Source organism: Schistocerca nitens, chromosome 7 (genome assembly GCF_023898315.1).
Source record: "Schistocerca nitens isolate TAMUIC-IGC-003100 chromosome 7, iqSchNite1.1, whole genome shotgun sequence".
NCBI lineage: Eukaryota > Metazoa > Arthropoda > Insecta > Orthoptera > Acrididae > Schistocerca > Schistocerca nitens.
The window spans coordinates 584,419,303-584,431,793 of NC_064620.1; the positions used below are offsets into that span (position 1 = coordinate 584,419,303).

General features: G+C 39.9%; 1 protein-coding gene across 1 annotated transcript in view; it reads left to right on the plus strand.

Annotated features, from left to right (window-relative positions):
* LOC126195269 (caseinolytic peptidase B protein homolog) overlaps nt 1-12,491 on the plus strand; it is an 87,855-nt gene that overhangs the window by 27,448 nt on the left and 47,916 nt on the right. Inside the window, exons 4-5 of the mRNA XM_049933798.1 lie at nt 4,690-4,916; nt 10,476-10,590. Coding sequence (XP_049789755.1) covers nt 4,690-4,916; nt 10,476-10,590 — 342 coding nt within the window. The remainder of the gene's footprint in view (nt 1-4,689; nt 4,917-10,475; nt 10,591-12,491) is intronic.

Sequence of the window (12,491 nt, forward strand, 5' to 3'; positions counted from 1 at the left end):
GTGAAGTGGGCTGGAGCACCATCATGTAGCAGCCACATAACCCTTGGAATCATGAATGGTATTTCTTCCAGTATGGGAAGCAAAGTCATCTGCGAAAAACACCAATAGTTCCGGTGTGTTAGGTGATGTGGAAGGAAGACTGGTCCTAAAATATGGTTGCCAATTATCCCAGCTCACACATTTGGGCTGCACCGTGCTGATGATTCACTGTCGCCATACCATGGTGGCTCTGCATGATATCCCACAGGTGATCATTATAAAAATGAAGATACCACTCCGCATAAAGGTAACCTCATCTGTGAACAGGATGGCAAAAAAAAAAAAAAAAGGTCCCAGAATTACGATTGCCTGATGGAGAAACAAGTGACAAGAGTGCTCCGAAGTGAAAAATGTGTCACTAGTAAGCCCTGCACACACTGTAAATGATAAGAGTGGTAACAGTTTTCATGGAGAATGTTCCACACGGTCGTCTGGCCTACCCTGTACTGGTGGGTCAACTGCCTGGTACTGACAGGGCAGTCACCGTCAACAGTGTTAATCACATTTTCCTCCAAGTGTGGTGTCTGAACATTTTGGGTACATCCTTCATGATTTGCTGCTTCCCGAAACGATCCTGTCTCAGACAAACAGTGAAACGGGGTTGCAAACATTGAATGCTGTAGTAGTTGTTGGTGGGCATAGTTCTCCTTATATAACCTTGGTGCCTGCCACGTGCTGCCGTTTACTTTTCTGTAAGTAAACACCATGTCAACGATCTCTGAATTCCAATATGGAACCATTGTGTACAATGCTGTATCACATCCACTACAGGGTGAGTCAGCAAGAGAAGTGAATCGGACCTGTTACCAATTGCTATGGCAGGAGAGGGTGCTAGGAAAAAAATATGAGAAACAGTACCACACTCTAGGAGGAAACCATGGATATGTAGCTGTGGCTGCATGGTACAGTGCATACTACACTGCAGTCTCTGTAACAATGTCTGATTGAATAAATGGTCTGTAAGCATGGAAACCATGCATTTCTGGACATAAGTTCATTAGACCTTCTTTGTTCCATATCATCTCATCGGTCAATCCCTAGAGTTTGTACACAGTGGAAAAAAATCACTCTGTATTTGCATACATTCATTTGAATCTGCACTTTATTCCGAAATCCCCCATCAAATGTTATGTGTTATTTTGAGCAGAATTTATCGTGAATTGTAAATAGTGCATCAAATTGGAATCTGAGTTGATTGATACTATCATTGCAATATGTGTAAAGGAGATGTTGAGTTGCATATAGGCACAACAAAAAGACTGCTAAATATGTAATCTTTTGGCCAGAAGGTCTTCTTCCAAAATAGACAACATATACACATGCATTCCCATAAATGCAACTCACACACTCATGACCACGGTCACTAGCTGCCAGGGACAGTCTGGCCTTGGCCACATCATGTTTCATAGCCATGTGTGCTACACCACTGCTTGTAGTTACGTTGAACAGTCCGCCATGAAACACCAACAAATCCAGCAATGTCACACACGGTAAGGCCAAACAAGGTTGCCCCTTGTTACCACTCTGTCACATCCTTGCTTTTAAGCATGTTTACACACATTGTTCACTTGATGCACAGATGTCTTGCTGATCACCGCTGCCTTATGATCATGTAGTGCAGTGAGTGCACGGTTGAGCACCTGACTTGATTTTTGTATCATCTGTAAAGGCTCAATGACAATTCATCTGTGTGTGGACAAAGGGTGACTAATACTTTGTGTGCTGTGCTTAGCTCTGTTAGAACCTTAATATAAATCAAAATTATCTCCATTCAAGAAGCTCTTGTATGCAGTGATTCTGTCAACAGCCACCAGATAATGACAGTATTCTTTCCAAATCATCCCCTGATATACGGCACCCAAGTGCTATTATACAAACTTTACAGACAGGATCATAATTCCTTTAGATACAGGCATTGACGTCCTAGGAAATGACTGCACAGATGAGCTAGCCAGGGCATTCTTTCATATGAAATGGTTGACACTCCCATCCCCAAATCTAATTTAAGGATATATCTGTGATTCTGCCTTCTACATAGGTGGAGGGGAAATATAAAATATATCTCTCTTTTGTGGCTCCCAAGAATAGATACTTTACTTTCTGTTTCCTGATGATCGCAATTTGGGTCTCTCTCTCACCGCTTCAGATATCTCCACTTGTAAGAAAGTGTTAAGCTCTCTGTAAGATTAGGATTGAAACATCTCGGTTAACCAGTTCTAGTAATTGATGTATCCGAAACTAAAATGTGCTTAATAACTTGTTTATTTGTTCTACAAAGATGACATAACATTGGCTCCACAAAATCTGAGACAATACTAGCTATGTCAGGGCTACTGCCCTGGTCCTTATGTATGTTTAACAATAAGAATATAAAAGCATTAATTGTTTAAAATAGTAATTTTACAATTTACAATTACAAGTTGAAATGTGTTTCAGAAGTTAACAGAATTTGAACTTATAATTTGTTCTGATGTTTTCAGTATAATTAACATACCAACATATTATTGTTATCAGAATACATGAAATATATTTTCATAATAATGTTTGATTTTGAAACGTTTATAACTTTTTAAATGTGGGTTTAATTTTGATACTAACATAAATCTTGGATCTTTACACATAGCTGAACAATAATTAAAAGCAGATTTCTGCGTATGACTTAGTTTTAACATTTGTATCATATATTTTCAGATGGAAACAATATTTCATCATAATTTTTACTGTATTTGATTATTATTTAGTTCCAGGTATCTCAGGTTTCATTAATTCCATTGTTTAATATTGTTACAATGTGTGATCATTCAGTTGTGAAAGTTTGTGTTTACATCAGGACTTAGTATCGGTTACTACAGTATGGCCTGTATCACACTCTTCATTTTGTGTTATTCCATTTTATTACTCTACAAGTGGCAAATTAACTACCCCCTCCCCTCAATAAGAAACTCAAGAAATAACATAAATTACAACACACTTCCTGAAGTTAGCTGTAGGTTGCTGTAGTTTTCCAGAGGTGAAGTGGCTTGCACAGGATAGACTAGCATGGACAGCTGCATCAAGCCAAACTTCAGACAAAATAGCAATAAGTACAACAACAACAACATTAAAATATGCAGAAATAAAACAACTTGACAAGAAATGGGTGAGGAAGATATTGGTAATTATCACCGTATCTTTCTTCCTGTCTTGTCAAAAGTATGTGAGAAGGTAGTTGCTACCCAGATATGAGATTTTGGTGTAGAAAATTATTTTGGAATACCAGTTCGGTTTCCAGTAAGGAAAAAACATGAGTAATAAAATCGTTGAGAAAAATAGTGAATCACTATACAAGGATAATAAAGTAGCAGAAATCCATAAATCTTCTCCGTCCTCGCACAAGATTTTGCCCCGGTAAACCACACCCTACTGATCTGTAAAACTGATAAGTATGGGTTAGGGACAGTGCGGTATGGTATACCAGTGTACTAGACAGGTGAGTAAATTATCCTTCAAAATTAAGTACAGTAACAAAAGGTGTTACTCAGTGCTCTATTCTTGGTCCTACCCTCTGTTTTATTTTAATACGCCAACTCTTAATGTGTTCTGTTTACAAATGGTACATCTGCAGTAACGGAAAATTTTCAAGCAGAAAAAAAAAACTGACTGCATCATTAATACACTTAGAAACAGGATTTCAGATAAACAGGCTGATGTGAAACATTTCAGAAATGCAGATGGAACAGTTCAAGACATGAAAGTGAAACTGTAAGAAGATTAACTTAAGCTGTAAAGATAATGGTATAGCAGAAGTGGGATTTATCAGATTTCTAGGACTGCTACTGATTACCTACCTCATGAATATGTGGGTTTGCTTTTGCATTGCAAGTATTATCCATTGCCACTGGGATGGACTCATGGGAAATTGCACATGATTTTTATTTTTCATCATTGGCATTGTTTTTTGAGGACGCTGTAGTAATATCTTACCTATACTTTAGAAAACAATCAGAAAAGTTGTGTGTGCTATACATCCAAAAGAATCCCGATTTTCATTATCTAAAAACCTGGAACTACCTCACATCTATGAAATAATCCTTTTATACAGCATATCAAAAATATTCACAAAAATCATGTTGATTGTTTAATTAAGGTAATTGTGTGCTCCCTCTTGATAATTGCCTACTGAAAAAGAAACTGCATAAGACTCCACCACAGAAATGATACACTTTTCAATGCAGTGTTCCAATTTGTTTAGCAAGTAAACAAAATGATGCTTGAATTTGTGTAATAAGAGGCAGCAGGCACTTATTATGGAATGTTCATGAAGGTCAAATTCTTCATTTAAGAAGAATGTCATTGATCATTACTCACAGTATATAAATATGAATTTTCATTCTCATCAATAAAACTATTAATTTTAGACTACTACTCAATCTCTTTAGGCTAAAGTTTTATATGGGTGAGTGATGTTACTAATTTTTGTTGTATCTCTTTTACCATAATCAGATGATTATTAAGTGTATGTTATGAGACAAATAATTACTATTTTTTGTCTCTGCACTTAAAATGTAAAGCTGTACCGTGCAATTGATAAAATTCCTTCAGCTCTTCATTTTATGAGTATTGTTGAACATCAGTTGCTTACTATTAATTGAATTCCATTTCTGTGCCTAGTGCTTGCAAAGCGAGAGGATGAATTCAATGACATGCTGAGTAATCGAGCCTCATTCCGTGGCTTCACTGCATTGCATTATGCCGTCTTGGCTGATAGTCAGGAACTCGTGGAGCTACTTCTTCAGCATGGAGCCAACCCCACGCAGGAGAATGACCGAGGACACCCACCAGCTGCCTACGCTCGTACACAGCATATGCGCAATGTCCTCGAGACACATGCTGCCAAGGTTAGTGAATACAAGTTAATAGCTTTCATGCTGTGTGTCTTGTGTCCCTGCCTGATGCATTTGAAGGCCCAATGGATGACATGGAAATTGCTGATGACAGTCGCTAGGTGGCATGACTGCAGCTGCAAGTGTTGATTCACTGCTACAAGCGCCACCTTCTAGATGTGGCCCATGTGCCCACCTATCTGCATGCACGGCTTCCCTTGAAAGCCGGCAATGCAGCAGCCCCACGATCAGTGTGATTTCCCAGCACTTGTATTGGTCTTTCTATGCATCATTCTGAATTGACAGCATCATAGTTTTTGATCTTGGTTTGTCCACTGGAATTTTTATTTTGTCATGCCGTCTCGATTGTCTCCCTTTCTCACATTGTCCACCTGTTATCCTTTGGTGGCTTGTGGGGTCCAGTCTCCACTGGTTCTTGAAATGTTTGTGGTTTCTTTTGATTCCGGTCACTACAGGGTGTCACAGAGACTCACCCTGAAGAAATTGCTTTCCGGCTGTCAGTAATTTAGTTTGTATTGATCTGTTCTAAAGTCAAGACAAGTACGTGGGTGCCTTTCAGATAAATTTAAGGTTGTAATGAAGGAGAAGCAGTGTTGTTTGAGTTAAAACAACTTGGCAGAAGAGAAAAAAGTAAAAGAAATTGGGAGGTGTGTGTTTTACCATCAATATGATTATTCATGAAATAATGGCATGAATAAAATGTATAGTATCCTATAAAAGACACTATAAAAGACAATACTTGAATTCTCTCTCTCTCTCTCTCTCTCTCTCTCTCTCTCTCTCTCTCTCTCTCTCCACTTCCTGTTAAACCAATCCGAAGTTCTAAGGATTCCAGGTCATGAAATAACACTCCAGAATTGCTCAAATAAAACTTATAATCTACCTCAGTCATGAGTGGGGTATCTGCTGGTTTCACAGCTGGATTTATCTGGATTTTCCTACTTGAATCACAATGGCCAGATAGTCTTCTATAGTTGATGGCTGTGATTGATTTCCGATCATGTTGTGAGACATTACCAGGTCTTTGTACATATTTACACACATTTAATTACTTTTATTTATGTTCAGACTAATTTCCATATTTGCACCATGTGCTAATCACCTTAAAGTCTCCCTGCAGTTCATAACAGTTTTCTAATTATGTTACTTCCCTGTAAGCAATTAAATCTGTGGTTTGCCTCAGAGAGCTATCCACTTTACCTGGTGGTTGATTTATGTGAGCTGTGCACAGTAGCAGTCCTATCACACTAACCTTATTTATTGGACACTACTTTCATTTGAAACTGTCTCTCAGTTAAGAACAATTTATGTGTTTCTGTTTGCTCAGTAAGAAGTCTTCAATCCAAATCTTACTGTAATCCAAGAAATATAGCATCAATCTGAGTTGAATTACGTTCTGTGTTCTGAATGTCGTGAACAAGCAGAACATGTTTAGTGCTTGCAAAAATTTATTAATTTCTACAGACGAGTTGTTCAGTCTACAGTAATATCATGCACACAAAATAACTTCTGTAATTCCACAACTTAATGATATCAGTGAAATAGATCTGTAGTTCTGTGCTGCTTTTCCGCCACACTTCTGGATTGGAAAGACGTGTACATTTTTCCAATTACATGGCACACTTTGTCACTGTAGTGATACACAATTGAAGTGAAGAAATTTCTTGTAATGCAGTATTAGATACACAATCTTTCATGCACCCCACAAGATCCAGCACCCTTTCCTCTGTTGAGTGAGTTACGCAGTACTATGTTCATTTATTTCTTTAACTGATGGTTTCATATCTGCATAACTGACCAAAGTAGGAACTGCAATGTGATCTTCTTTCTGGAGCAGCTTTTGGGAGGCTGAATTTAGTATTTCAGCCTTGATTTTATCATCTTCTGTTTTGGTGCCACCACAACCAACAAGTATCTAGACAGATGACTGTTGCACTAGCCAATTATACATAGGATTAATGCTTTTTATGACTTTTCCTTGACAACTTATCAGTAAGATATTACTTTTGCATTCATTGAATGCATCTTGCATAGTTGCCATTATGCTGGTTTTGATTTTGTTCTGCTTTTGTCTGTACCATTTATGGATGGTGTGCCATTTAAATCTGCCATTTAGCTCTCTGTTTTCGTAGCTGATATACGGCCTCCATGCCTGGTTGCCTTGGGATTGGAAGGACTGAGACAACACGATACCGAACATCATCCGTGACCCAACTAATTTTTAATTGCGTTTATTAAACTTTTATCCTGGCAGGTTAATGCAGAACAGTGATTTTTCCTTTGAAAAAATTATAAAAGACAATAACTCTGTTTGTGATCAAATGTTAGAGTGTCACCCAAAAGCCTGCTTTACAGTAAATTATAAAAATATTTTATATAAAGATAGTAACTGTTCTCAAAAGAACAGGTACCACTGGTGACCATGCAGCTTCTCTAGAATAAATGATAATTAATTGAAACCCTCAACTGCTGACAGGTGTTGTTGATATACCTCCATGGGAACAGCTGAAAATGTGTGCCCTGACTGGGACTTGAACCCGGGATCTCCTGCTTACATGGCAGATGCTCTATCCACCTGAGCCACCGGGGAAACAGGTGAATAGTGCGACTGCAGGGACATATCCCTTGCACGCTTCCTGTGAGACCCACATTCCCAACTGTCAACAATCTACATACATAATGTTCCTAATAGAGAATCTGCATGGTCATCAATGGTATCTGTTCTTTCGAGAACAGTTACTATCTTAATATATAGTTAAATGGCTACCCGGCCATTCACCTTCGTCTGTGCGAATGCGCACAGGTTACCTGAACTCTTATGGGAATCGTTACCTTAGTGTGCGCGAGTAATGAGTGGATCGGCAAATATCTATTAGGAACATTACGCATGTAGATTGTGGGCAGCCGGGAATGTGGGTCTCACGGGAAGCGTGCAAGGGATATGTCCCTGCAGTCACGCTATTCATCGATGTCCTTGCTGGCTCATATGGATAGATTGTCTGCCGTGGAAGCAGGAGATCCCGGATTCAAAAGTCCCGGTCAGGGCACACATTTTCAGCTCTCCCCATCGAGGTATATCAACAACACCTGTTGGCAGCCGAGGGTTTCAATTAATTATCATTTATAAAAATATTAATCCTTGTTTGGAACTAAATATTAAAGTGTCTCCCAAATGCCTACTTTACAGTAAACAATAATAATATTAATCCTTGTTGTCTGAACAAATAAACAAATTTCAGTGCTAGCTTTAAGAAAAGTTACTAAAAATCATTAACTCTGGTTTCAGAACAGATTATTCAGAGACATCAGTACTTATCTAAACGAATTAGGACACATAAATGTTTGGGTTAGAGAAAATTACTAATAAAGGGGCATCTTAACAGGCAGGAAAGCGTTCACACGTACAACAAACACTGCTTCTAAATGAACCACCCAGTTGCTGACAATGCGCCCCTATGTCTCCAGAAAATTCAAGGCTCCTCACAAATGGTCACCCCAAGTACAAAGGCTCCAGAACATAGACACAAACAGATCTTCACACACATGAATGTTTACTGAAATTGCAGGTCCTGTCACAAGATCCAATTTCCTTTAAGTGATGACAGACCGCACAATGTCAAAACACTGACAACTTTGTTCAGATTTCAGGTCAGAATAAACAGTTAAGCTGGTGTGCATCTAAATGTATCACAGAGCCATGCAATAAGCCTTCTGTTGGAAAAGCCCCTGACATTGCAGGAAAGCAGCAATTGGAAACCTGCAGTTACAGGGTTAATACCATGCTGTCTCACACAACAAGACAACACAGTGTAATAATTATCTTAAAACACCAGAAGGGTACATTAACCTTTCCTAAACTGGACAAGACAAAACATACTAAGTAAAGGCAGGCATTAAACAAAGGTGAATGCCCCTCCCATAAAAAATGGGCACCATTTTGTAGCCAGGTAACAATACCATAAAAATGATTATAATTTGTAGAAAGGACTAGCCCAGTACTCTTGACAAACTTAAGCATACCTGGAAATAATCTAGAGAAAAGAGGTGATAATTAATTCATGATGAAACTTACAAACATGAATGGTGGCAAAACAGCTGGTTAATCGACAAGGCAATAAAGTGTAACGATTCACTCAAAGACCTTAAAAGAACTCAATAAATACTATTTACAGAACTGTCTAAAGGCAGTAAACATGACAAACAGGTGGTTACAATAATTTGCAGCTCCAGTATGATTAAATACAGCTCGTGCAGCCACATGATACACACAGCCACTATCCAAGTTTGTTTATGAAGCTTCTTACCAAAGGAATAAACTTACACAAAATTACTTAAATATCTAAAGCATTAAGGGAAAACACATTGAAATTAGCAGTCAGAAGATACACAGTCTTCTCAGCAACAGTCTAAAACACACTTCAGAAACATAAGTATTTTGACACTTCAAACTAGGAAGACTGAGCAGTGATCACGATCTGATTGTTAATACTTCTACTACCAAATCCTAAGTGAGATGAAATTAATAGTTCCAAGCACAAATTGAAATGAAGTGGAGTGATCATGGGAAAGGAGATAGGTAGAGGAGGGGAAGAAGACTGACTGATGCATTGGTGGAATAGAAGGCTGTGTATTGCTGGAGTGGGAGGAGGGTAGGTAGAGGAAGGACAGGGAATAGTAAAGGTTGAGGCCAGGGGGGTTATGGGAACATAGGATGTATTGCAGGGATAGTTCCCTACCTGTACAGCTGAGAAAAGCTGGTTTCGATAGGAAGGAACCAGATGGTGCAGGCTGTGAAGTAGTCATTGCACACTGGATTAGGCACCATGTTCAGTGACTGGGTAGTCAAGCTGTCTCTTGGCCACAGTTTATTGGTGTCCATACATGCGTTCTGACAGCTTCTTACTTGTTGCACCCACAAAGAAAGCAGCAAAGTGGGTTGCAGTTTACTTTGTGACATTGTCCTTATTCCATCCTGGATTTTCCATTCTTTAATATAAATTCTTGAAGTTTTAAAAGCAATGTTGCATGCTTTTGAGAATATCCTTAGTGTTGTCTCTTGAGTCATTCTAATATTGTGTTTAATCTTAGCAGACATGACAATCATCATGGAAATATTGGTTAAGGAACAAGTGTTCCTCCTCAAGATTAACAGGATTTTCTTTTCAGTTTGATATTTGTTAGTTTTATGAGAATACCCTTGTCATGGCATGAAAAGCATTCCTAGAGCTTTGTGGGACTTCTATCGTATTTAGTTGCTACACAATCATAATGGTAACTGCTGTTGTAGCCATCAGCCATTCATGTCCTTGAATAATTTTGATAGAAACAAGAAAGACATATAGAAAGATGAATAGGTCAATAAAATTATTTTGTAACCTGATCCACTTGTTCTTTTGTCTTTAGCTTGAAAAAATAGATATCTTCCTGACTTAAACATGCAGTCAGGTTCTCACTTTAAATTACATTTGATTATTTTTAGCTGTAACTGTACCTTGATTCCTTGCTTTGCAAGGCTAACACAGTACATGTATTGAAACTGATTTTTCTTTTTAGTGGGAGGAGATACAGAGGAAGAAAGAGGCTGAGGAACGCCGTAAGTTCCCTTTAGAGCAGCGTCTAAAGGAACATATAGTTGGCCAAGAAGGTGCTATTACCACAACTGCATCAGGTACAGTATTTTCCCTCCAGGGTCTCACCACTTTTTGGTGGGTTCGTGCTTGGCTACCATGGGGTCTTTGCAGCATCTTTTCTCTTCCATGCTGCATGTCTATCCTCTTGCTATTCTTTTTCCCCTCCCATGGGGAACATGTCTGGGATGTTGTTGGAAATGTGTTCTGCATATTTAGTCACCAATATCCGAACAGTCTCTCCACTGTCTTTCATTCCTTCTTTCTTTTCTTCATTCCCTTTCTCCTATCCTTCCTCCACTTCGGTGTTTGAGGTTCCTCTTTTTCTTCTTCCACCCTGTGTGCTCCTGAAGGCAAGCCCACACATCTGACACGTAACAGGTGACTGAGTAATGTGTAATTCTCAGCCCTTGGTTGACAGTTAGGCTTTACACTTACCCACTGGTAAAGACCAGACCCAGGGAGGGGTGATTACCAATTGGTCCCTCTGTCAGGTATTTGGGAGGTGTGACCTGAGGTGTGAATAATCACATAAGGTGGGTTAACCTCTTTCTGAAGGGGACATGCAGTTGGACAGTTGGAAGGAGCATGCCATCGGAGACGCTGGCAATCGAGGGAGATTTTCTCGCAATGAGCCAATCATGTTCAGTCAACGTATACCAAACATAAACAGAATGAGCCTAACAATTTAAAGACCCTCCCCGCTGCACCACGGTTCCTTGTGGTTTCACATACTGAAGACCGTCAGCCCTGTGCTACGGCAAATCTGTTTATTACACCGTCAGGTGGCTTGCGAAGTATGGATGTAGATGTAGAAAGGTGTTGATGCAATTGCTGGTCCTGTGAAATCCTGCTCTCAGTTACAAAATAGTGCTTTGCTTTTGGAGACAACTTCTGATTCTCAAGCACAACAACTGCTTGCAGCTTCACTCCTCCACAGCTGTCCTGCTTGTGTCGAGACCCATCGAACCCTGAATTCTTGTCATGGTGCTATTTACATTAGGCTGCTCAATGAGCTGACTGAGGTAGAAATCCAAACGTACCTCTCTGATCGGGTTGTCATTGCATGCATTGGGTGATGAAAAAAGTCGATGCATCCTTAGCGCCCACATGCACTCTTATTTTGATAGATTAGTGCTTCCGTCAAAGTAGGCCATGATGTTATCACAGGACAACTGCACATTCTGAGCCCGATATTCTGCTACCAGTGTCATTGTTACAACCACACTCAAGAGTCCTGTCGACACCTGGCCAAAATTGTAACCTGTGGCAGGGATGCTCCTGAGGGCGATTGTCTGTCTCCTTCTCCCCGCTGTATCAAATGCAACGATGATCATGCTATCTCCTGCCAAGATTGTCCCATGTATCTCGATGACAGGGCTGTCTATGAGATCTGGGTGAAGGAAAAAATGCCTTACGTGGTCACTTTTAATTGTTGGCTAGTAGGAAAACCTGCATCTACCATTTGGCACCTACAGTGCTGTTCTAGCTACATTTCACTCCATGAAGGACATGGCCATGCAGACATGTGACCTCAAATTTAGCACCACGGTTGTTAAATCGTCCAGCAGTGCAACAAGCCACCAAACTTTCACCTCACGGGGTGAAGTCACCTGCTACCGAACTGGCTGGCAGAATGGACGGAAGGAATACTCCCATGAAGACTTCCTATGTCCCTCCAGCCAACAAACATCTGAGTCTTCCTCAGCAAACCAGAAAGGCTCCATGAAGTTAAACAAAAGTAAACGGTCTTCTCCTTCGCCAACCCGGAGATCCTCCTCGACGGTGTTGACACAATACCCTCGCTCAGCTGACCTCCGTGTTGCTGGTGCACACTGTGGTGTCACCGCCAGACACCACACTTGCTAGGTGGTAGCCTTTAAATCGGCCGCGGTCCAGTAGTATACGTCGGACCCGCGTGTCGCCACTATCAGTGATTGCA